This window comes from Gopherus flavomarginatus, chromosome 11 (genome assembly GCF_025201925.1).
Source record: "Gopherus flavomarginatus isolate rGopFla2 chromosome 11, rGopFla2.mat.asm, whole genome shotgun sequence".
NCBI lineage: Eukaryota > Metazoa > Chordata > Testudines > Testudinidae > Gopherus > Gopherus flavomarginatus.
Genome location: NC_066627.1, coordinates 16,055,663 through 16,081,716, shown reverse-complemented (window position 1 = coordinate 16,081,716; position 26,054 = coordinate 16,055,663). Strand labels below are relative to the sequence as shown.

The 26,054-nt window shown below is 40.7% G+C and overlaps 1 protein-coding gene across 2 annotated transcripts; it reads left to right on the top strand.

Moving 5' to 3' along the window:
- The first annotated feature begins 14,027 nt into the window (after positions 1–14,027).
- LOC127031256 (olfactory receptor 13G1-like) lies at positions 14,028–24,630 on the top strand. Of its 2 annotated transcripts, XM_050918012.1 has the most exons (2): positions 14,028–14,042; positions 23,710–24,630. In XM_050918012.1, the coding sequence occupies exons 1-2, from the start codon at positions 14,028–14,030 to the stop codon at positions 24,628–24,630; spliced, it is 936 nt and encodes a 311-aa protein (XP_050773969.1). The 2 variants fall into 2 exon arrangements, with proteins under 2 accessions (XP_050773969.1, XP_050773968.1); XM_050918011.1 differs by lacking the exon at positions 14,028–14,042 and having other exon boundaries at positions 23,704–24,630.
- The last annotated feature ends 1,424 nt before the right edge of the window (positions 24,631–26,054 follow it).

Sequence of the window (26,054 nt, the reverse complement as noted above, 5' to 3'; positions counted from 1 at the left end):
TACATCCCACATTTTAGAAGTATCCTCATCACAATGAAGGGACTAGAGCGAGTTTCAAGTAGCACTTTGTGGAACAAATGCCAGAAGAAACCAGTGAGAGCATTTAGTCCGATCTCCTGTGTAACACAGGCCACAGAACTCCCCCAAAATAATTTGTAGAGTAAAGCTTTTGGGGAAAAAAAAATCTTGATTTAAAATTTGCCAGTTATGGAGAATACACTTCGACCAGTGGCATATCGTCTCTGTGGTTATTACCCTCGTTGCTAAAAAAATTACTCCTTTTTTCCATTTTAAATCAGTCATCTCCATCCACTTCAGTGTGGAGTAAATTCATCATTTACACCAGGGTGAGTGTCATTGACTCCATGTCATTGTGAATGTTGTACAGCAATATTTTGTCTAGATAGGTCAATTACTAGAGCTAACGTTACAAGCTAGGATTTTTGAGGGAGTCTAAGCAGTTAGGCACCAACCCGGTTTGACAGGAAATCCCAATCTATACAAATTGACTCCACCTGTTAGCTGAGTCTTTCTAGTCCTCTGATCAATCTATCTGTCTGTCCATCTATCTATAATATATATAGTATTCAATTTTTTTTAAAAAGAAATCTGTATAAATAGCATGATTTTGTCTATATATTTAAAGTTTAGTTAATAATTTAACAAAAAAAACTTTACAATTAATTAAGTCCCACATCACCTAAATAACATGTCCAGACATGCAAAAGCAAACCAGTATAGGTAATTATAAAGTCTTTCGATATAACAGCAACATAGATGTTACATGATAGCCATGCAGAGAAAGAGAGAGAGAAAAAAAAAGTTCAAATTCTGCTGTAATTAAAATAAAGAAAGAAAGAAAGAAAAAGAAAGAAAGAAACCTCTATTCCAGTTCATGTATAGCTGCCCTTTGAATTAGATAATTCAGTCTCCTAACTCTATTAGTTTTTCAAGCCATTTGAAATCACCACAGCTGGGAAGAGCGTTCTTGTTCTTCTATTAGGCTGATGGCTGGAAATATATATTTGTCTTTAATGCTGTCACAGCCCTTTCATAGATTCAAAGATTCCAAGGCCAGAGGAACCATTACAATAATCTAGTCTGACTTCCTGCATAACACAGGCCAGAGATCATCTCCAAAATTACCATTGCCACTCCATGAGTTTCATCAGTGAATTATCAGCATCACAATGCTTCTTAAATAGCCTCTTAGAGCTACTGGGGAAGAACAACTTATATCTCCTTTAGAATTTAATTATCTAAAGGAGGCACTGATCAAGTATTTTAATTGCTTACGTTACTTTTGGTGTTATGAACAAAATACCAAAGTCCTTGGAGAGATACTGCTCTAATGATAGATAGATAGATTAGATTAGAAAGATATGGGGGTGTATAGGGATAGTAATATGTAATAAGACCTCCAAGGCCTTATCCAGTTGTTACTCCTGGTCCCCCCACTACAAAAAGCATGTGGACAGATTGGAGAGAGTTCAACAGAGAGCAATGAAAATGATTAGGGTGCTGTGACACATGACTTAGGAGGAGAGGCTGAGGGAAGTGAGGTTATTTAGTCTGCAGAAGAGAAGAGTGAGGGGGGATTTGATAGCAGACTTCAACTACCTGAAGGGGGATTCCAAAAAGGATGTAACTCGACTATTCTCAGTGGTTCTAGATGACAGAAAAAGGAGCAACTGTCTCAAGTTGCAGTGGGGGAGGTCTAGGTTGGATATTAGGAAACACTGTTTCACTAGGAGGATGGTGAAGCACTGGAATGGGTTACCTAGGGAGGTGGTGGAATCTCCTTCTTTAGAGGTTTTTAAGGTCAGGCTTGACAAAGCCCTGGCTGGGATGATTTAGTTGGGGTTGGTCCTTCTTTGAGCAGGGGGTTGGACTTGATGATCTTCTGAGGTCTCTTCTAACCCTCATATTCTAATATTGTGATAGACCAGTTGTGGGCAACCTGCCGCCCATGGGCCACACGTGACCCTTTGGGATAATCTGCTGCCGGGCCACCAGACAGTTTGTTTACATTTGCATGGCCTCTTGCAGGTCCCAGTGGCCGGGGTTTGCCATTCCCGACCAATGGGAGCTGCAGAAAGCAGCACACAATCTTCCAGACTGTCAGCCAGTCTGGACTGAGAGACATCAAGACGTGGAATCCACCACTTTCCTGGCTAGTTTGTTAAATGGTTAATTGCCGTCCCCTGTGATCAGTGCCTGAAGAAGTCGTAGGAGCTGTTCTGATTTACTTAAAGATATGGATCTGCCACTGTGCCTGGAAGCTCATAGCAGTGATCCCAGTGTGGTGCCAGTGCAGGGTAAGGCAGCTGCAATCCCATATGGGAACCCTGTGCATGGGACAATGCTCCAGCAACTCACTGGCTTAGAATGGAGATATAGGTTGACCCCAAAGGTACCATTTAATATTCCAGCTATCACCTACTTTAACACTCCTGACTCTGTGAATATTCCAAGAAGGCAGCCTGGCAACTCAAGCTTGGAGCTGGGAATTGAGTTATAAATTTGGGTGACTCCCTTTTGAGCTTCCTAACTTCAGAAACATCAAAAGCCAATTTCCAACAACTCCCACCGGCTTGAATCCTAAAAGATCAGTAATATGTAATGAGACCTCCAAGGCCTTACCCAGTTGTTACTCCTGGACTTCTCCAACTGAGGTCAGTGGGAAAACTTTGAGGACCTTCCTCAGGTCTCATAAAAGCAGCAAAGAATCCTGTGGCACCTTATAGACTAACAGACATTTTAGAGCATGAGCTTTCATGGGTGAATACCCACTTCGTCAGATGCATGTAGTGGAAATTTCCAGGGGCAGGTATATATATGCAAGCAAGCTAGAGATAACGAGGTTAGTTCAATCAGGGAGGATGAGACCCTATTCTAGCAGTTGAGGTGTGAAAACCAAGGGAGGAGAAACTGGTTTTGTAGTTGGCCTGAACGGATGGTGTCAAATTTGCAGATGAACTGAAGCTCAGCAGTTTCTCTTTGAAGTCTGGTCCAGAATTTTTTTTGCTGCAGGATGGCTACCTTAAGGTCTGCTATAGTGTGGCCAGGGAGGTTGAAGTGTTCTCCTATAAGTTTTTGTATATTGCCATTCCTAATATCTGATTTGTGTCCATTTATCCTTTTCCGTAGAGACAGGACTCATGCAATCCTTCATCTGGGTCCACTTGGTCAAACCCTTGTGGAGAGGCCTCACATTGATGAGTTTTTATCCAAGTTAAAGCACTTGTACAACTGAAAATAATGATTATACGTATCTTTGTGGTTTCCATTCTATTCAGTGTGTGGTTACATTATAAGTATGCAGTGAACTTCTGTGGAGAAAATCATAGAAGTGTAAGACTGGAAGGGGCCTTGAAAGGTAATGGGGTCCAGTCCTCTGCCTTCATTAGCAAGACCAAGTACTGTCCCAGACAGTTTTTTGTTTTTTTTTTCCTCTGATCCTTAAACGGCTCCCTCAGGGATTGAATTCATAACCCCTAGGTTTAGCAGGCCAATGTTCAAACCACTGAGCTATCCCTCCCTACTACTGCATACTAATCTAGCAAAGTCAAAATAAGAGGTAACAGCTGGAAGCTGATGCTGGGTAAATTCCAGTTAGAAAGGAAGCATGAATTGTTAACAGTCAGCGTGATTGACTTTTGCAACAAACTACCAAGGGAAGTGATGGATTCTCCATCTCTTGATGTCTTCAAATCAAGGACTGATCTTCACTAGCAGGAGATTGACACTGCTGCAATCAGTGAAGCAGGGATCAATTTAGCAGGTCTAGTGAAGAACCACTAAATCAGGGGAGGGCAAACTATGACCCACGGGCTGGATACGGCCCATCAGGGCTTTCAGTCTGGCCCGCAGGATGGCCAGCCCCGCGGTGCAGTGGGGCTAAGTCAGGCTTCTTGCCTGCCCTGTCTCCGCACTGCTCCTGGAAGCAGACAGCACCACGTCCCTGTTACCCTTGCTTGCAGGCATCGTCCCTGACAGCTCCCATTGGCTGTGAATGGGGAACCTCAGCCAATGGGAGCTTCGGGCGTGGTACCTGCAGGCAAGGGCAGCGTGTGGTGGAGCCACATGCCCCAGCCCACTCCCAGGAGCCACTGCCAGATGTGCTGGCCACTTCCAGGAATGGTGCAGGTCCAGGGAGGCAGGGAGCCTCCCTTAGCCCCGCTGTGTGCCGGAGCCACTCAGGGCAAGTGGTGCCGGGCCAGAGCCTGTACCCTGAACCACTCCTGCACCCCAAACCCCTGCACTGAGCCTCTTAGCCCCCTGTCTTGATACCCTGCTGCACCCCTACTGCACTCAACACTTTGCCCTGAGACCCTTCCTGCACGCTGTATCCCATCCCATACCCTGCACACTCCTACACCGCAATCCCCTACCTCAGCCCTACATTCATGTCCCTGCATACAATTTCCCCACCCAGATGTGGCCCTTGGGCCAAAAATGTTTTACCATCCCTGAGCTAAATGGATGGCAAAGCGCTCTTCCGTCAACCCCAGTACTTTCCAAGAAGCGTAAAGGATGTCACCTGGAGACCATCTCCCGTCAATACTACACAATGAATACCCCAGGGTAAGTCAACTCGAACTACGTTGTTCACATATTTGATTTACCCCATAGTGAAGACAAGCCCCAAGACTAATGCCTTTCTGAAGGATATGTTTTAGCCAATCACAGGCTATGCTTCAGTGAAAGAAATGTTACTGGGCCTGCCTGGGTGAAATTTAATGGACCGTGATAAACAGGAGGTCAAAGTCGATATTCTGATGATCCCTTCTTGTCTTAAACTCTATGAGTCTATGAAAACGTTAAAAGTATCATGTTTTGCATGCAGTTTTAGGGATGAGATCTGTAACGTTATTCAGATTGTTGCCCAGTGGACAGCATATTAGACTGTGGTTCAGAGCCTCTGTCTTTCTTTCTGAGATCTACCACTGGCCTACTGGTTACCTTAGATAAGTTGTTTCACTTCTCTGTGCCTCAGTTTCCTGATCTGTAAAATGAGGTTAGCTGCTTTGACAAGTGCTTTGAGATCTACTCATGCAAAAGCTACACCAGAGGGAGGCTGTCATAAACAGACAGTTAAGAGTCTCTTTTACCTGTAAAGAGTTAAGAACTTCACATAACTTAGCTGACACCTGACCAGAGGAACCCATTGGGGAACAAGATGTTTTCAAAGAGGGAGGAGGGAAATCAATCTTTTGTCTGTTCAGAAAAGTTTTGTGCCGGAATGAAAGATCCAGGAATCAGCCATCTAACATTTCTTAAAAGCAGTAAGTGTTTAGAGAAGGAATGTATACGATTATGTTTATTTTCTTTTGTGACTTCGTTTTGCATATGAGGGAGAATCAAATTGGGCTTCTTTTGTGTAACTTTAAGTTTGTGCCTAGAGGGACATCCTCTGTTTTGAATCTGTTGTCTGTGAGAATAGCTTGCATGCTAATCTCACAGAGGTATTCCTTTCACCCTTTTTCTTTAATTAAAAGTCTTCTCTTAGGAACCTGATTGATTTTTCCTTGTTTTAAGATCCAAGGGTTTTTTGGATCTGGGCTCACCAGGAATTGGTGGGAGGTGAATCAGTCTCAATCTTGCCAGGAAAAGGGGGATAAAAGAATGGGGAAATAGTTTCCAAATGACTCTCCCATAAACGTTTGTTTAAAATATTTGGTGGTGGCAGCTACTAGATCTAAGCTGGTAAATAAGCTTAGGGGTTATTTCATGCAGGTCCCCACATCTGTACCCTAAAGTTCAGAGTGGGGGTGACACCTTGACACAGGCATTACTATTAATGAGAAGACACACCTGGAACAGAGCATTCAGGAGGTGGAATGCATCATCTTTAAGGTTGGAAAACCATCACAAAGTGTGAAAAGTTGGGGGGAGGGGAACTTTCCCATACTGTTACTTTTGCCAGTTGCAAAACAGCAACAAACTGTTGCAAGTGCTATTTTCTAAGTAAAAAAGTTAGCCCTGAACAGTGTTGAAGTGCAGAAAGTGTTACTTTATTTTCGTGCTGATTAAAAATTGGAATTTACATCCAATGGAAAATTCCATTATTTTAAAATTGGATTTCATGCAAAATTCGGATGAAGGTAAGAATGCTCATACTGGGTCAGCCCAATGGTCCATTTAGCTCAGTATCCCATCTTCAGAAAGTGGCCAATGCCTGGTGCTTCAGAGGGAATGAAGAGAATAGGTAATCATCAAGTGATCCATCCCCTGTCGTTCACTCCCAGCTTCAGGCAAACAGAGACTAGGGACACTCAGAGCATGGGGTTACATCCTTACCTATCCTGTGTAGTAGCCATTGATGGATCTAGCCTCCATGAAATTATATAGTTCTTTTTTGAATCCTGTTATTGGTTTGGCCTTCACAACATCCTGTGGCAAACAGTTCCACAGGTTGACTGTGCATTGTGTGAAGGAGTACTTTGTTTTGTTTGCTTTAAACCTGCTGCCTATTAATTTCATTGGGTGACCCTTAGTTCTTATGTGAAGGAATAAATAACACTTTCGTATTCACTTTCTCCGCAATATCCAGATTTTATAGATCTCTATCATATACCTCCTTAGTCATCTTTTTTCCAAGATGAAAAGTCCTAGTCTTTTTCATCTCTCCTAATACGGAAGCTGTTCCATACCCCTAATAATTTTTATTTATCTTTATGAACCTTTTTCTATTCCAATATATCTTCTTTTGAGATGCGGTGACCATATCTGCATGCAGTATTCAAGATGAGGGGAAATCATGGATTTATATAAAAGCATTATCATATTTTCTGTCTTATTATCCATCCCTTTCCTAATGATTCCAAAATTCTTTTCACTTTTTTGACTGTTGCTGCACTGTGAGCAGATGTTTTCAGATGAAAAGTTGAAATATTGAAATTTGATGCAGAAATAAAAGTTTCAGAAATTTTTATTTGGAAATTTCATTCCCAAACCAAATGTTTCATTTGGGTTGGGTTAACCATGTTCACCATGGGACATTTTGTCTAGCCAAGGTGCCTGGGCCATAAGGTTATTTGGGGTGTGACGTACCTGAACTGCAAGTCTCATGAGGCAAAAATGAAATGCTTCTTTTCAGTTCAGCATACTGAAACATTTTGCTTCAGGCCAACCCAACTCAGAACAAATACTATGTTTCAGTTTTCTGGCTGGAAAATCAAAACTTTTTTGAAGTTTCATATGGGGATTTATAGATGAGATGATAGGAACTGTAGAAAACTGATAAGGAAGCAAAGGGACACAAGGAGAAATCTATTCTCAGGAGAGTTAAGGCATCATAAAAAAGTTTTTAAAGTATAATAGCAACAGAAAGAATTCTGACAATGGTATCAGTCCATTACTAATTGGAGATAGTAGAATTATCAATAATAATGCAAAAAATGAAGAAGATTTCAATAAATATTTCTGATCTGTATGGGGAGCGGGGAAACAGATGATCTATTGTCATCATATCATGATGATAATTAGCTTGCCATTCCACTAGTATCTCAGGGCAATATTAAATTTAGAACAGTTACTAATATGAGCTTTAAATGAACTGACCTAGGAGCTTGCTGGACTGTTAATGCTGTTTTTCAATAAGTCTTGGAACATAGAGGAAGTTCCAGAAGACTGGAAGACAGCTAATGTTGTGGCAATATTTTAAAAGGGTAAACAGAACGACCCAATTAGTTATAGGCCTATTAGTCTGACATCGATCATGGGAAAAATACTGTAATAGCTAATACGGGACTCGATTAGAAAAGAGGGTAATATAATTAATGCCAATCAACATGGGTTTATGGAAAATAGATCCTTTCAAACTAAGTAGATATCCCTTTTTGATGAGCTTACAACTTTGTTGCTAAATGTAATAATGTTGATATAATAGACTTCAATAAGGCGTTTTCCTTGATACTACATGATATTTTTATGAAAAAATTAGAAAGATATTAAATGGACCTACCAGACATTAAATGGATTAAGAGATGGCTAACTGATATGTCTCAAAATATAATTGCAAAAGAGAAGACTTATCAGATGGGTGTATTGCTAGAGGGATGCAATGGGAATAGTTTCTTTGCCTAAGGCCTTAGGCAAAGAAACTATTCCCATTGCATCCCTCTAGCAATACACCCATCTGATAAGTCTTCTCTTTTTCTTTTTCTTTTTATTTTTATTTTTTATTATTATTTTTATTTTTATTTTTATTTTTTACATTTTTATTACTGATCTGGAAGAAGAAATAAAATAATTTACGGATAAAGTTTGACGAGGACACAAAATTTGATGGGGTGTTAAACAATGAAGAGGACGGGTCACTGATACAGCATGACCTGAATCACTTGATAAACTGGGAGCAAGTAAACAATTTGTGTTTTAATATGACTAAATGTAAGTGTATATGTCTAAGAACAAAGTATGCAGGCCACCCTTACAGGATGGGTGACTCTATTCTGGGAAGCAGGGACTTGGGAATAGATTTGGGGATGATAGTGGAGAATCAGCTGAACATGAGCTTCCAGTGTGATGATGTGGCCAAAAGGGCTAATGTGACCCTTGGATGCATAAACAGGGGAATCTCAAGCAGACATAGAGAAGTGATTTTACTTCTGTATTTGGCACTGGTGCAACTGCTGCTGGAATCCTGTGCCCAGTTCTGGTGTCCACTATTAAAGAAGAATGTTGGTAAATTGGAGAGGGTTCAGGGCAGAGCCGTGAAAATGATTAAAGGACAAGAAAACATCAATTGTACTGATAGATTGATTTCCTTGAATCTATATATCTTAAGAAAAAGAAGGTACCATCTAGAACAGGCATCGGCAACTTTTGGCACATGGCCCATCAAGCTAATCTGGTGGCGAACCGTGAGACATTTTGTGTACTTTGACCGTCCGCAAGCATGGCCCTCCGCAGCTCCCAGTGTTATAGAAGTGCCTACATAGGGAACAAATATTTAATAACGGGTTCTTCAGTCTAGCAGAAAATTGTTTATCTTGATCCAATGGTTGAAAGTTAAAGATAGACAAATTCAAACTGCAGATATGGTGAAATTTAAAATATATATATATTATAATTAACCTTTGGAACAACTTACCAAGGGTTGTGGTGGATTGTCCAACACTGGAATTTTTAACTCAAGATATGATTTTTTTTTCTCAAAGATATTCTCTAGGAATTGTTTACAGGAATTCAATGGCCGGAGGTCAGACTAGATGATCACAGTGGTCCCTTATGTCTTTGGAATCAATTAATCTGTCAATGACTCTATAATTAGAACCATAATTACAGGCCTGTGACCATGACTCCATAGCAATGTATAGGCCAAGCATGGACTCTTTGTAAAGTAAAGATAAAGAAAAGGCTTCTGTTCCTCTTCGAAATAACTCTGAAGGGTGTCCTGATTTATTACAGATGATATTCTACCTGATTGCACTGATCACTGTGACATCTACTAGTGCAATCAATAAGCCAAACAGCCAGTATGATCCAGAGGACTTGGGTTTGAAAGAAAATATTAGAGAAAGTCTGTGTCATTTTTTGCTAAAGATCCATTTTGCTTAATTGACACAATGGGTTTCCATCAGTATGATGACACCATAACTCTGGATCGCATTATGGCCCTTTTTCAACAGTTTATCTGCTTCTCTTTATGCATGTGAGTGGCCCACTGAAGTCCAAGAGATGACTCATACACTCAGAGTCAAGTATGTGCTTAGGTGCTTGGCGGTAATGGGGTCTATACGAGCAAAAAGATTTTCCCCTTTGTAATTTTCATCCCTGAAATATCTCTCTCTGATCTGAAACTCAGTATGGGTTCTCTTTCCTACATAGCATTATTCTGTGAACCAAATTTAGTCTCATTATCATCTCAACAGCTGCACTAACTTCAGAGTTCGCATGCAGTAACATCTATGTAGTGCCATAAAATCCTCATCTGTTATGAAACAGCAAAATCAATGGAGCAGAGAAAATACATTGATGGAAATGATGTTTTCTTCTGGAAAATTCAGCACAATGTACATAACATCAAGAGGAATTTTGTCCACTCAATGGAGAAAATTTATTTGTAGTCTTGTAGGTGACTCCAATTTACCTTCTAATAGGTGACTCCTTTGGGTCCTTTTTTGAGAGTTAACTCTTGTCCAGATTCACAAGAGCTGCAAGATCTCCCTGTAGAAGGCTACTATATATGAAGAACAGTCATCTTCAGCAAGTCATAACTCACTCAGAATCTGGATTAAAGTTACAGCTTGGTTCATTGTACTGAAGACTGAATAAAAGGTGAGAATGTTCCATTTGTTTTCTTGCTTTCTTGTTGCTTTCTTGTTTTCTCACAAATTGTATTTCTAACTTAAGTTTTCTGATTTTTAGGCTGCTGTCATAGGTTTCACCCCCACTCTGAACTTTAGGGTACAGACGTGGGGACCTGCATGAACACTTCTAAATTTAATTACCAGCTTACAGCTGGTTTTGCTGCCACCATCCAGATGTCTGAGTTATCTGGAAAACTCTGTCTTCCCCTCAAAAAACCTTCCCCTCCCTGGGTAGCCTTGAGAGACTCTTCCACCAGTTCCGTGGAGAGTCCAGATCCAATTCTCTTGGATCTAAAAAAGAAGGAAGAATGTAACCATCCCCCCACCTTTCCCCCACCAATTCCTGGTGAGTCCAGATCCAATCCCCTTGGATCTTAAAACAAGGAAAAATCAATCAGGTTCTTAAAAGAAGACTTTTTAAAAAGAAAGCTTTTAATTAAAGAAAACAAAGGTAAAAGAAAAAAAAAACCTCTGGGAGACAGCATACAAGCTAATCTCACAGACAACAGATTTAAAACACAGGATGTTCCCCTTATCAAAAACCTTAGTACACACAAGAATACCCAAATTTGATTATTCCCTTAATTGCACAAAGACAAGTTACAAAAGAAAATAAACATCAACCTATTTATTCTTTTCTAAAATTTACTACTCTGATAAGAGGCTGATTCCTTGATCTTTTCCACTCTGGCTGAAACTGAAACTGACTCTAAACAAAGGAAACTTCTCTCTTTCCTTTTGAAACATCTTGCTCTCACATTGGTCCCTCTGATCAGGTGTCGGCTAGACTGGGTGAACTTCTTAATCCTTTACAGGTAAAAGAGACATTAACCCTTAACTATCTGTTTATGACAGCTGGTATTTTTGAAGTTTGCTAAGTGTGTTAGGCACCAGGAGAATGGAGTAATTAATTCTTTTATTCTCTTTTGAAAGTTGAACACATTTAATTTATGAGTTACTGTATTTTTTGAAATTTCGCTAAATGTGTTTTGCAGGAATATACATTTCCACAACTGTGTTTGTGAGTCTTGGACTATATTGTCATCTGAATAGGATCAATACAATCTGGTTACATTCTCAGGCATCAGTGGAGTGCTTTTGAATTTAATTGCAGTTGAGTCTAAAGTTGAGTTACAATGTTGTAACATTGATTTGAGGGATAGAAGATTCATGACCTATTATCTGTGCCCTTAATAATTTGCAATCAAATTTAAAATGTTATGTAAAGGTTGACCAATTTTTTTAAAAACTCTCTAATATGAAATACGAAAAAATTACTCTAATATGATCTCGTGGTTAATTAGATTTGTTGGCCCTGATGCTCTTCTCATTTTCATCATTTTTACAATACAGTAACTCCATTGACTTCAAAGGAGATACTCCTGATTTCTTCCAGGAAGAGTCGGAGGAAAGTTAGATGAAGCAATAATGTAGTAATAAGATTAGAGACGTCTGAAGACAATAGAGGGAAATCCAGGAGGGAGTGCTTGTCAAATCATGTTGCTGCTATTCCTAATAAATAAGCAACATGTATATACTGCCTTGTGGCTTATCATAACAATGAAATTTTGGCACACATGATTCCCCTTTTGTTTACACTAGTTTTGTGCCAGTGCAACTTCAGTGTGTATCAAATCAGCTACATTGATTGCAATGCAGTTATGCCTGATTTACACTGGCATGCCTTGAAGAGGAATCATGTCATTTATTTTGTGTATCTTGATACCACCTAACGCTACATATCATTCTGTTATGTCTTGTCTTGTATATATTGTATGAGTTAGTTATTTATACTGAAGGTGTCCTATATTGCGATAAACCTCTTTTGTGAAATTAGTTTGGAAAGTGGAATCTTGGTTATTAATAAGGCTGCTGGTCTATGAATGATCTTTGAGATCATATTGCAACTCCTAACTGATGTGGTTTATGTAAACAGGACAACTAACATCTATCATCGAATCATAGAAATATAGGCTTGGAAGGGACCTTGATAAGTTAAAAAAAGAACTAGATAAATTCATGGAGCATAGGTCCATCAGTGGCTATTATCCAGGAAGGACAGGGATGGTGTCCCTAGCCTCTGTTTGCCAGAAGCTGGGAATGAGCAACAGGGAAAGGCTCACTTGTTGATTACCCTGTTCTGTTCATTCCCTCTGGGGCACCTGCCATTGGCTGCTGTCAGAAGACAAGGTACTGGGCTAGATGGGTGTTTGGTTTTACCCAGTATGGCCGATTTTATGTTCTTATTTAATCCAGTCTCCTCCCTGCACTGAGGAAGTACTAAGTATTATCTAGACCACCTCTGACAGGTGTTTGTCTAACCTGTTCCTAAAAACCTCCTATTTAGTTTGTGATCCACTACAACTGCCAGATCCTTTTCTGCAGTATTCCTTCCTAGTCATTTCCCATTTTGTATTTGTGTGATTGAGTATTCCTTCCTAAGTGCAGTACTTTGCATTTGTCCACATTGAATTTCATCCTATTTAATTCAGATGATTTCTCCAGTTTATGAAGATCATTTTAATTTCAAATCCTGTCCTCCAAAGGCCTTGCAATCCCTCTCAGGCTGGTACCATTGGCATCTTTATAAGTGTACTCCCTATGCAATTATACAAATCATTTATAAAGATCTTGAGTAGAACCTGACTCAGAACAAATCCCTGAGGGACCCCCCTCAATATGCCCTTCCAGATCTATTTTGAACCATTGATAACTATTCTCAGAGTACTATTCTCCAGTCAGTTGTGCACCCACCTTATAATAGGTACATCTCAACCATATTTCTCTATTTTGTTTATGAGAAGGTCATATGAGACAATAACAAAAGTCAATATGTATCACATCTACTGCCTTCCCCCTTTCACAAGGCTTGTTAGCCTGTCAAAGAACATATCTTGACAGATTGGAGAACTGGGCTGTAGACAACAAAAGGAAATTTAACAAAGACAAATGTGAGATGCTGCACTTGGGATAGAAAAACCAAATGTACAAATATAGAATGGGGGATAACTGGCTTGGCAGCAGCATTGCTGAGAAGGATCTGGGAGTTACAATGGATCACAAGCTCAACATTCGTCAACAATACAATACTATTTCAAAAAAAAATCATGCAATTTTGAGTTGCATTAAAAGAGGCATAGCGTGCAAATCAGAGGAGGTGATAGTATTATTCTACTCAATGCTGGTTAGGTCTCAGCTGGAGTACTGTGTCCAGTTTTGGGCCCCACACTACAAGAAGGATGTGGAAAAATTGGAAAGAGTCCAGCAGAGGGCAACAAAAATGATTAGGGGGCTGGAGCACCTGATTTATGAGGAGAGGCTGAGGGAACTGAGATTGTTTAGTCTGCAGAAGAGAAGAGTGAGGGGGGATTTGATAGCTACTTTCAACTACTTGAAAAGGGGTTCCAAAGAGGATTGATCTAGACTGTTCACAGTGGTAGCAGATGACAGAACAAGGACTAATGGTCTCAAGTTGCATTGGGGGAGGTTTAGGTTAGATATTAAGAAAAACTTTTTCACTAGGAGGGTGGTGAAGCACTGGAATGGGTTACCTAGGGAGATGGTAGAATCTCCTTCCTTAGAGATTTTTAAAATCAGGCTTGACAAAGCCCTGGCTGGGATGATTAGTTGGGGATTGGTCCTACTTTGAGCAGGGGGTTGGACTAGATGACCTCCTGAGTTCCCTTCTAACCCTCATATTCTATGATTATGACTGGGAGTTTGGTGATTGGATCTGAATATTTGTGAAAAGAAGCTGCTCAAGAAGGGTTTCATCTAAAATATGAGTAGTTACACTATTGGTTATACTGTTTCTAGTAGGATTTTCAGAAGTGCCTAAGCAGATTAGGCAGCTGGGTCCAGATTTTGAAACATGCATTAAACACTTAGTGTGAGATATTGAAGGTATTTAGGCATCTAGTAGGATTTTTAAAAACTTATAGGGACTAAATTTACAAGTGGACTTAGGTACCTAGCTCCAACTTTAGGCACCTAAGTCCCAGAATCAGGGCTCCTGGGATTCACAAAACCCCTGCTGAGTTGTTTCCAAACACTATGGGCACCTAAGACCACTTGGCGCCCAAGTTTTGGCAGTAAAATTTCCCCAGAACCTCTATTGCTGCATCTGAACATGCACACTCCTACTCCATTCTCAGTGTCCAGTTGCCTAAGCCCCAGATCCATGCAGAAGATAAGTGTTCCCCTGCCTAACTCACCTGCAGGGCCCAATCTGGTAAACATGCTCAGAGGCTGCTTCCTGGATCTGGCCCTGCACATAGGCTCACCCAAAATAGTCTGTCATCTGCATAACTTCCAGCTCCATGGTTAGAGCATTCACATAGGATACACTAGCCAATGGGTTAAGGGATACTCTGTAATGGGACAGGTCTCTCAGTCTCTGCTGTTGAAGCCATTCTACTGTGGATAAACAATTAAAGATTGAATGGACTGTGGGATTTGCGAGTCTCCCACATGTCAGGTCCAGGCACTAACCACCAAGCTATAGAGTCATTCTCATGCTGGTGCTTCCTCTCCACTGTGGCCCAGTGACACTTTAATTATTGAATCCAAAGTGGAGCTACTGATGAGCTCTGAAAGCAGGGTCTCCTCTAGCCCAGAGGTTGGGGCACTCATCTGATTGTTCAAGTACATCTTCAGCCAGGGGTATCCCATACCCCAAGTGGCCATACTAACCACTGGGCTAAAAAGTATATGAGGAAGCTGTTCTTCCTTCTTCTGGGAGGAGGTGGGGGCTAAAGACACACCTGTCTCCTTGTCCTTTCCATTAACGAGCTTAGTCAGGGAGCCACCTACCTTAGTGGAATGACTGAGAGGCCCATTGGCTTATGCCCAAATACATTTGTTAGTCTCTAAGGTGCCACAATGACTCCTCATTGTTTTTTCTGATACAGACTAACATGGCTACCACTCTGAAACCTATCCTCAGTCAATCACTCTTGTTAGACCTGACACATTCACTGCACCTACCACATTCACTGCACCTACCACATTGTTGTCATAACGTGTATTGAAGAGGTGCCATGTAATATATAATGGGAAAGGTAATGACACACTGGTGGTTAATATCATTGTGAAATGTTTGTGTGAACAGAATGTGAGGAACTATGGCTACTCACTGATGTTATGCTTTAAAGTCTGTGACCAAACAAAGAGAGAAAGACAGGCTACTCCCAAACTGGAAGGAAGGCACCTATCTACCTGTCTCCAACGTCAATTAAGCAAGCTGTGACCAAAGACAAAGAGGAGCACATTTATATGGAAGGTAAACAAAGCCCCAGGAAAGTGAATGGGGAAAGAAGGCTACTTAACTATCTCAACTGTCAGTGGGGACTGCAGGCCCAGGAAGCCTTCCCACTTCTTGAGGCAGGCTCTATGAACTTTGAAAAGATGTAACTAAAAAGGAAAGTGTTATGTAGTCATCCTCCACCTGGAGGGACAAAGGAAACAAGCACTTTGAGATCTGTGAAGGTCTTGGCCAGAAAGTCTGTTCAGCCATTCCAGTGAACTGACTTTGAAAGGAACCCTTCTTTGAACAAGAAAGTCCAAGTTGTTAATTCACACGTTAGCATTTAGAATCATAGTTTTTCTTTGGTTTGCTTGTAACTCTTTCTATCTTTATTCCTTATCCTTGGTATTACTTAATCCTATGTCCATTTGTTAAGTAAATTTGTTTAACTTTTACTATAAACCAGTTCAGCGTGCTCACCCTAGTTATGCCAACAAGCTGCAGAATATTGTGTCTTTAAAGGGGCAACAAACTTAGTAACCTCTGGGAGTGTTTCATGAGATGGCTGTACATGGCAAAGAGACATCTCCAAGGAACTCAGGAGCTGGGGTTCACTGATTGTTAGTTTCTGGGCAAGGTTTGGACTGGCAGAGTCCTGGAGAGTTTGCTGTCACACAGCTTAGCAGCAGCTTACTTGCTGTGACTGAGAGGGGTAATACAGCGACTCACAGTTTGGGGAATACCAACTGGATGTCACATTTTGTGCATGTTTTGGGGTAAATCTGGGACTGGGAAAGTGTTAGGTTCACTCTTTGAAAAGCAATGAGGTGGTGGAAGCCAGGGCAGGACATGCATGCTTGTCTGTAACTTGTGAGTGTCCAGTCTGTGAGCCACAGCAGCATAGCACTGAAGGCATGCAGAGTTGCAGGGCAGGTAGTGATACTGTCCCTTGCTAGTCTGGGTTGAACCTCAGAGCACCAGCACTGGCTTTCGTGAATCATGTTCTTAGGCACCCATCTCTCTCATTCATCGCATGGGGAGCCTGAGTGCCTAGCTCAAGCTTCGTGAATCCCAGTTCAAATTACCACACCTAAGTTCCTAGGTGAGTCGAGCCCTAATATATCAGTGACAAGAACACCATGTAAAAGTGTTATTTATTGGTTAAATAATTAAGAATGCCTGGGGCTGCACTTTGAAGGAGGCAGTTAAAAGGAAATATTGAATAGCTGAACATTCATGAGCACCATCTATCATGTGCCAAAGGTGTCAGAACTGGGAGAGGGGGTAGAAGGCTATGCCCACCTCACACACTTTTTAACATGCTCATGGTTTGGGAGGCATAAGTGTGCCATCGTCCCCCCCAAACTGCAAGCCTCGAGGAGGCATGGAGCAGCCACCAGCTGCCCGAATTATGCCCATGTTAAAAAGTGTGGGGCATGGCCTCCTAGATCCCTCAGTTCTGGCACCAGTGCCCCCCCCCACACACACTTCTACAAAGTTTGCAATGGTCCATTTAGCCCAGTACCCTGTTTTCTGACAGTGAAGAGATACTTCAGAGGGAATGAACAAAATAGCACAATTATCGAGTGATCCATCTCCTATCATCCACTTCTAGCTTCTGGCAGTCAGAGGTTTAGGGACACCCAGAGCATGGGGTTGCATCCCTGACCATCTTGGCTAATAACCATTGATGGGCCTATCCTCCATGAACTTATCTAGTTGTTTTTTCTAACCCATTTATACTTTTGGCCTTCACAACATCCCCTGGCAATGCATCCCACAGATTGACTTTGCATTGCGTGATGAAGTAACAACCTTAAAAAAATCAAGTTGTGCAGTCAAGCTTAAGCCTGGCATTTCTTAACTTTGAGGTTTTTGACTTTGCAACCATTACAGTCATGGCAGAGGTGATATTGATGATGGTGCAGAGGAGAAATACTGAAGCTATGTCCCCAACCCCAAGCTGTAGTCCTGGTCCTAAAAGAGATTGCTTTTCTTACTAAAATTGATTCTTGGTAAAATCATCATCCTCACTGGTATTTAAACCATCAAGTTTCAAAGTGAACACAAAATTGAGATGAAAAGGGCAGCTCACTGTGTGTCCTAAACTGTCTACAGATTTATTCAGACAGCATTCACGGGGCTTCTTTGGGAGAGTTTCCTTTAAACAAAAGGGAGAGATGTTAATTATTCTAATTAATAATCATCATGACAACCTTCACGCTGCAGAACATAAATCTGCCATCCACACTGTTTTAGCACCATTCCTTAGGACATGTGCAACGTCCTTCTTCCTCAGATCTCTAGAGACGTTGGGTGTACCCTGTCATCTTGTCCACTTTACGAATAGAATCACTGAGACACAAAGAAGTCTAGATCAATATTTTGCTGAGTGTACACTATGGCACACAGCATAACACAGAATCAAGTTTCTACCTAGGGCCTGTGTTTCAGCAGTGCTAAGTACCTACAACTTGAAATCTGTGGGAGCAGTAGGGTTTGTGGATAGGGTGACCAGATGCCCCGATTTTATAGGGACAGTCCCAATTTTGGGGTCTTTTTCTTATATAGGCTCCTTTTACCCCCACCCTCATCCCAATTGTTCACATTTGCTGTCTGGTCATCCTAGTTGTGGCTCTTGGAACAATCTGGCCCTATGAGTGTGTCAGTTCTTCACTCTAAATAGAAACACCTAATATTAGTAGGTGATTTTGAATAATTGAGATTTTGGCCCAGCACTGGAAGGCAGCATGATCCAGTGAATAGAGCACTAACCCCTGACCTAATAATCATCAGATCTTGTTCTAGGTCTCATTCCTTCACTTGCCTTTCGAGTCTCTGTGTGCATTAGTTTCCCTATCAATAAAATTGGCATAATGACACTGACCATCCTTAATAACGCTGTTGGAGATCTATGGATGAAAAGGCCTCTCTAAAGGCCAATGATTATTAACAGATATAATTTTAAAGAATGAAATCACAAAGCAAAATGCATGCTGAATATTAAAGTAACATTGGATCATCTTTTTACCATCACCCAATCAAAACAGACACATATTTATTTATACATGTATTTGTTTTTCCTACAGGGCCTGCATTGGAGTGATTATTCTGAATTGCTTTGGGGAAACATATCCCCACGTCGATCTATATATTAGTCTGGAAAGTCATCTGAGCCTAACCACTCCTATGCACCCTGTAGATGAATTACAGTTGGCATAAGGGATACGTTAGAGATGTGCAGACTGTGCTAGAACTGGAATTACTCCTATTATTATTATTAATCTAATCAACAGTTTCCCGGGATTGCTATATAGAATCTTCCTCTAACAACACAGTTGACATTGGAGAAGAGGAGCAGCAACCAGAACTAGTATGTGAGCGTTTGCATGATTGTCAAATGTCTTAGCTACTTAATCTGTAGATAAGCAAGGAATTGAACCAAATGTGCTACTTATATTGATGTCAATGAAAATTTTGCCATTAAGTTCCATTAGAAAACATTTTGCCCATAATGGTATAGAACAAAATTAATTCAGACTGCCTCCTTTTTCTTTCTTTGATTCCACTCAAAAATTGACTGAGATCAGGGCCCTCCGCTTTGCCAGGTACTGTACTGAGACAGCCAGGCTGCTATGTAGAAGAATATTTCTGCTTTACATTTGAAAATTATATTTTCCCATTGGTGAGTTTCAATGTAGATAGATAGACAGACAGATAGATAGACAGATAGATAGACGTAACACTGAAGTTCCAAATGTCTTAAATCTGAAATGAAATCAAATTGTCTTCGTTGCACATAGTGCATGCGGTAAAATGGACACACACACACAGTATTGATTCCAGTTGTAGAGATTTATCATTTCCACAGATATTCTATGTGCTTAGAATGAAGAATTCTGCAAGAACATTTTACATGTGCCCCATGTATGATGAATGTCTGAAGAAGGAAATACAAACAGCAGAAATCTTTAGAATTTTGAAAGACAGGAGTGGAAAATATCCCATTTGATTTGGTATGGTTGAAGAATTTTTGGCTCAGATCCTCATGTTGTGTACAATTCAGTAGCTTCAATTATTTAAATAGAGATATTTTAATTTACGTTAATTTTGGATCTGTCCCCTAACTTTTTACTGTAATGACTGGCACTATTACCAAATCATTTTCCAGAACAGAACTACACTTTAAAAACCCTTTAAGGGATTATGCAGCCTGCTGTTCGTTGTGTGTTATGGATTCTCCTAAAGTGGCTGATCCCCAGAAGATGAATCTACTCCAAGTAGCAGTTGAAGAAACCATCCTGTCAGTTCAGGTTCTAATTGGCGCTCACTGAAAAAGTCAAGAGTTTGGCTCCCACTGACCACCAATTAAGGTGATGGAGTTTGACACTTTCTATGGGGAAAAAGCAAATGTTTGGGTGGAGATTTTGCTTTTGATTTGACAAAGAATAATTTTTGATCCCCATTTTTCTCTATGGAAAATAGGGGAGGATGGGGGGGGAACAAACCCAGTCTCTCCAAAAATCAATAATTTATTCTTTTCCCCCCCAAAAATCAATACAAAATTGTGAGTTTTTTCCCCAAACCCTACAGAACAAAAAATATTTCAACATTAGAGAGAGAGACAGAGATCAACTCTAATCATTGCAGTTAGAAGAAATTGTGAGCACTTTTAACCGCAATTTCAGTTAATGGGAAATGAGGGTACTTAGGGCTAGAGATATGCAAATAACTGATATATACATAATATTTTGGTTGACCCAAATCTGCATTTTCAGTCCAAAAAAAAAAAGTTTTAGTCAAAAAATTCCACCCAGCTCTATTCAGGATTTGGATGCATGGTAACTCATTGATCTGTGTGTGTCATGTATCATGCTCACTAACTGATCCATAAAAGATAAGGTGCAGAGATTCAAAGTCCTCTCAGTTGAGCTATTTGAAATTTTTCAGCTGAAAATTTTTCCTGTTGGAAAATGTACAAGTACTGTAGTACAATTTCTTAATTGTCAAAGTGCAACCTACAAATACAATTATATATTATACAATATATATTATTATTTTTTACATAACTGCACTCAAAAGTAAAATAATGTAAAACTTTAGAGTCTACAAGTCCACTCAATTCTACTTCTTGTTCAGCCAGTCACTCAGACAAACAAGTTTGTCTGACTTTAGTAAGGCATTTGATATGGTCTCGCATGATATTCTTATCGATAAACTAGGCAAATACAACTTAGATGGGGCTACTATAAGGTGGGTGCATAACTGGCTGGATAACCATATTCAGAGAATAGTTATTAATGGTTCCCAATCCTGCTGGAAAGATATAACGAGTGGGATTCTGCAGGGGTCTGTTATGGGACTGGCTCTGTTCAACATCTTCATCAACGACTTAGATATTGGCATAGAAAGTATGCTTATTAAGTTTGCAGATGATACCAAACTCGGAGGGATTGCAACTGCTTTGGAAGACAGGGTCATAATTCAAAATGATCTGGACAAATTGGAGAAATGGTCTGAGGTAAACAGGATGAAGTTTAACAAAGACAAATGCAAAGTGCTCCACTTAAGAAGGAAGAATCAGTTTCACACATACAGAATGGGAAGAGACTGTCTAGGAAGGAGTATGGCAGAAAGGGATCTAGGGATTATAGTGGATCACAAGCTCAATATGAGTCAACAGTGTGATGCTGTTGCAAAAAAAGCAAACATGATTCTGAGATGCATTAACAGGCATGTTGTGAGCAAGACATGAGAAGTCATTCTTCCACTGTACTCTGCGCTGGTCAGGCCTCAGCTGGAATATAGTGTCCAGTTCTGGGCACCTCATTTCAAGAAAGATGTGGAGAAATTGGAGAGGGTCCAAAGAAGAGCAACAAAAATGATTAAAGGTCTTTAGAACATGACCTATGAAGGAAGGCTGAAAGAATTGGGTTTGTTTAGTTTGGAAAAGAGAAGACTGAGAGGGGACATGATAGCAGTTTTCAAGTATCTAAAAGAGTGTCATAAGGAGGTGGGAGAAAACTTGTTCATCTTAGCCTCTAAGGATAGAACAAGAAGCAATGGGCTTAAACTGCAGCAAGGGAGGTTTAGGCTCGATATTAGGAAAAAGTTCCTAACTGTCAGGGTGGTTTAACATTGGAATAAACTGCCTAGGGAGGTTGTGGAATCTCCATCTCTGGAGATATTTAAGAGTAGGTTAGATAAATGTCTATCAGGGATGGTCTAGACAGTATTTGGTCCTGCCATGAGGGCAAGGGACTGGACTCGATGACCTCTTGAGGTCCCTTCCAGTCCTAGAGTCTATAAATCTATGAATAAGTTTGTTTACATTTATGCTGCCCCCATCTTATTTACAATGTCACCTGAAAATGAGAACAGGTGTTCACATGACAATGTTTTAGCCAATGTTGCAAGGTATTTTACATGACAGATATGCAAAACTTTCATATGCCCCTTCATACTTTGACCACCTTTCTAGAGGACATACTTCCATGCTGATTACAGGTTCTGCTCCATAACAGTTCAAAGCAGTGCAGACTGATGAATGTTCATTTTAATCAGCTGAGTCAGATACCATCAGCAGAAGACTGATTTTATTTTTTGGTGGTTTGGGTTCTGTAGTTTCCGAATTGGAGTGTTGCTCTTTTAAGACTTCTGACAGCATGTTCCATACCTCATCCTGCTCTGATTTTGGAAGGCACTTCAGATTCTTAAACCTTGGGTCAAGTGCTGTAGCTATCTTTAGAAATCTCACATTGGTACCTTCTTTGCATTTTGTTAAATCTGCAATGAAAGTGTTCTAAAATCGAACAACATATGCTGGATCATCATCCAAGATTGCCATAACAAGAAATATGTGGCAGAATGCAGGTAAAACTACAGAGCAGGAGACATACAATTCTTCCCCAAGGAATTCAGTCACAAAATTAATTTAGTGCATTATTTATTTTAACAAGTGTCATCAGCGCAGAAGCATGTCCTCTGGAATGGTGGTCAAATCATGAAGGAGCATATGAATGTTTAGCATATCTGGCACTTAAATACCTTGCAATGCAAACTACAAAAGTGCTATGGGAACGCATATTCTCACGTTCAGGTGACACTGTAAATAAGAAACAGGCAGCATTATCTCCTGTAAATGTGAACAAACCTGTTTCTCTTTGCAATTGTCTGAACAAGCAGTAGGGCTGAGTGGACTTGTAGGCTCTAAAGTTTTACATTGTTTTGGTTTTAAGTGCAGTTATATACAAAAAAATTTGCATTTGTAAGTTGCACTTTCACAATAAAGAGATTGCACTACAGTCCTTGTATGAGGTGAATTGAAAAATACTGTTTCTTTTGTTTCTTTTTATAGTGCAAATATTTGTAATAAAAATAATATAAAGTGAGCACCGTACACTTTGTATTCTGTGTTGTAATTGAAATCAATATATCTGAAAATGTAAAACATCAAAAATATTTATCATCAATGTAAATCGGTATACTATTATTGTTTAACAGTGCAATTAAAACTCAAATAGGCAAGATTAATTTTTAAACAACTTAATTTGTTTTTGAGTTAATCACATGATTTAACTGTGATTAGTTGGCATTCCTAATTAAAATAGAACATTTTGATTGGATTTTCAATAAATTTTCCATGAAATATGAAATTTAATTTAGAATTTTTGAAACAAAATTAAACTTTTATTTTGGAATATTGATTCAAAATCAAAACTCTGAATCAACATGCTGATTTATGAACAAAATTTTATTTTGTGTGTCATCTTAATGTCGTTTGAGAAAAAAAGGTTAATTCAGAATAAAATTTGATATATCAATAGTTTTTTTTCAGTCATATATATGGAGCGGTTAAAATTGACAATTTTCAGAACTTTTCACAAAATAAATAAAGAAAAATGATATTTCAATTTTTCATCCCAATTCAGCATGAAAAACAATGCCAAAATATTGGTATTTCCCATGGAATGGAAATTCTGTTTTCCAACAAACTCTGCATCTCGGGATTTAGATGAAAATTGGGCATCTAAACCCCATAGGAAGTTTTGAATATCTCAGCCTGAGTTGCCCATGCAAGTCCTAGAGAAGTTTCAGAAGCTAGTGCCTTCACCAACAACAATTTTCGGAGCTCCAGAAATGAAGAACCAAAGCATCGTGACCACATTCATCATGCTGGGACTCTCCAGTAAACCCCAACTCCAGGTCCTACTCTTCATCCTATTCCTCTCCATCTACATCGTTGCCCTTCTGGGCAACTTACTCATCATTGCTGCCATCCTTTCCAGTTTCAAGCTCCACAGGCCCATGTACTTTTTCCTCTTCCACTTGGCTGTGGTGGACATTATCTGCACCACCACCATCATCCCCAATATGCTGGGAAATCTAGTGGCTGTGACTAAATCTCTCTCGTATAGTGGGTGCATGGTCCAGCTCTACTTTTTCACATGGTCTTTGGGGGCTGAGATGGTGCTCTTCACCATCATGGCTTATGATCGCTATGTGGCCATTTGCCACCCTTTGCGTTACAGCATCATGATGAACAAGACCGTATGTGTGGGCCTGTCTGCCCTAATGATAGTCATTGCTGTGGTCAACTCGTGGGTGCACACTGGCCTCGTGCTGCAGCTGAGCTTCTGTGGGCTCAACGTTATCAACCACTTTTTCTGTGAAATCCCATCACTACTGGCTCTCTCCTGCACCTCAGTGCATTTAAACGAGGTTATGGTCTTCACGGCGGACATTTTCCTAGCTATGGGGGACTTCCTGTTGACATGTGTCTCTTACTGCTTCATTGTCAGGGCAATCCTGAGGATCAAAACGGTTGAAGGGAAGAGAAAAGCCTTCTCCATCTGCTCCTCCCACCTCATTGTAGTATCTCTTTATTACTCCACTGTCATCTACACCTACATTCGGCCAGCCTCTAGCTACTCCTTCAACAGGGACAAGATTATAGCCACCTTGTATACTCTGGTGACTCCAACTCTCAATCCTATAGTCTACACGCTAAGGAATAAAGATGTCAAGATGGCCATCAAGAAAATGCTTCTATACCCTGGGAAATAGGTCATGATGGTGTAAGTAGAGTCAGGATGAGCTCTATCCTGACATCTGGTGGTGAATTATGGGGAATGTGAAAAGAATTTCAGAGAAGGTGGAAAGGAATTTCAGGTATTTGCACTGGCACACCCACTCCACCTAGTATAGCCCCCGGCAGCCTGGGATAATTATTTTGACAGCTCTGGGATCCCCAATTTCTTTGTTATTGGGGCAAGAGGAATAAAGTGTTGTCACCCTGATTATGTGAATGAGGAACTATGAAACTGCTTTATGACAGAGATGACTCAACCTCAGTTAAGTAGTACTTGCTAGACAAGGGACATGGGTTCCAAAACCTAGTGAATGGAGAGAGGTTGGAGAGTGGTGTGTGTACCTGATGGTATGGGCCCCTTTTGAGGGCCTGGAACACCAATTGCACAGCCTCCTCTCTCCACTGTTAAAGAGTAGAGCTAATTTTGATTCCATTAGGAATCCATCTAGAGGCAGCTGAGCTGAATTCACGTTGGGCCAGTGGTGCACCAGCACCAGGGCTCCCCTACTACAAGCTGAAAACACTAAAAGAGCTGAGCTGAGATCACTGAGTGCTGTGTTAACTAGTGGGGGAGCCTGAAGATCTATCGCTAAGTGGCTGGCAGAGTGGAGCAGTTTGCAGCATGTTGGAGCAGTCCATGGAACAGTGAGCGGAGTGGAGCAGTTTGCGGGGATGGCTGGCGTGGCTCACAGGTCGGCTGGAGGCGCGGCACAGCTGGTGGAGTGGAGCTGGTCATGGTGAAGGCTGCAGCATAACTCCATGGAGAGGCGGAGCTGTTGGCTCTGGCCCACGTAAGGTGCCTCTTAACACCCTGTGTGGGCCCCGCCCCATTTCCACCCAGGCTGGGAGTGGTAAAACTCTGCAGATAAACTTTTGAACTCTGAGGCGGCACTGAGCAGAGACTTTCAAGTTGTTGGACTTTGGGGTGATTGGACTTAAGACCCTAAGGGGGAAAGGACATTGCCAAACATATTTGGAGGTGGGTTTTTGCTTATGGTTTGTGTTATAATCCTGTTTGTGGTGTTTTTCCAATGTGATGCCACATTGTTTCCCTCCTTTATTAAAAGGATTTTGCTACACTCAGAATCCGTGCTTACGAGAGGGGAAGTATTGCCTCCTAGAGGCGCCCGGGGGGGTGGTATGTAAGTGTCCCAGGTCACTGGGTGGGGGCTCAAGCTGGTTATGCATTGTGTTATTGAAACGTAACCCCTGGATACTGAACCCGGCCCTTGTTGCTGCTAACTCAGAGGGGCAGAAGGGTTACATTTTTGTCCTCCCCCCAGCCGAGAATTTGTCATCTCGACAAATCACATTCCCTACTATAGCAACTCACTGGTCCCCTCCAAAGGGCCTCAGATAGCCCACCTTAGCTTCCACAAACCTGTGTGCTAAATGTATA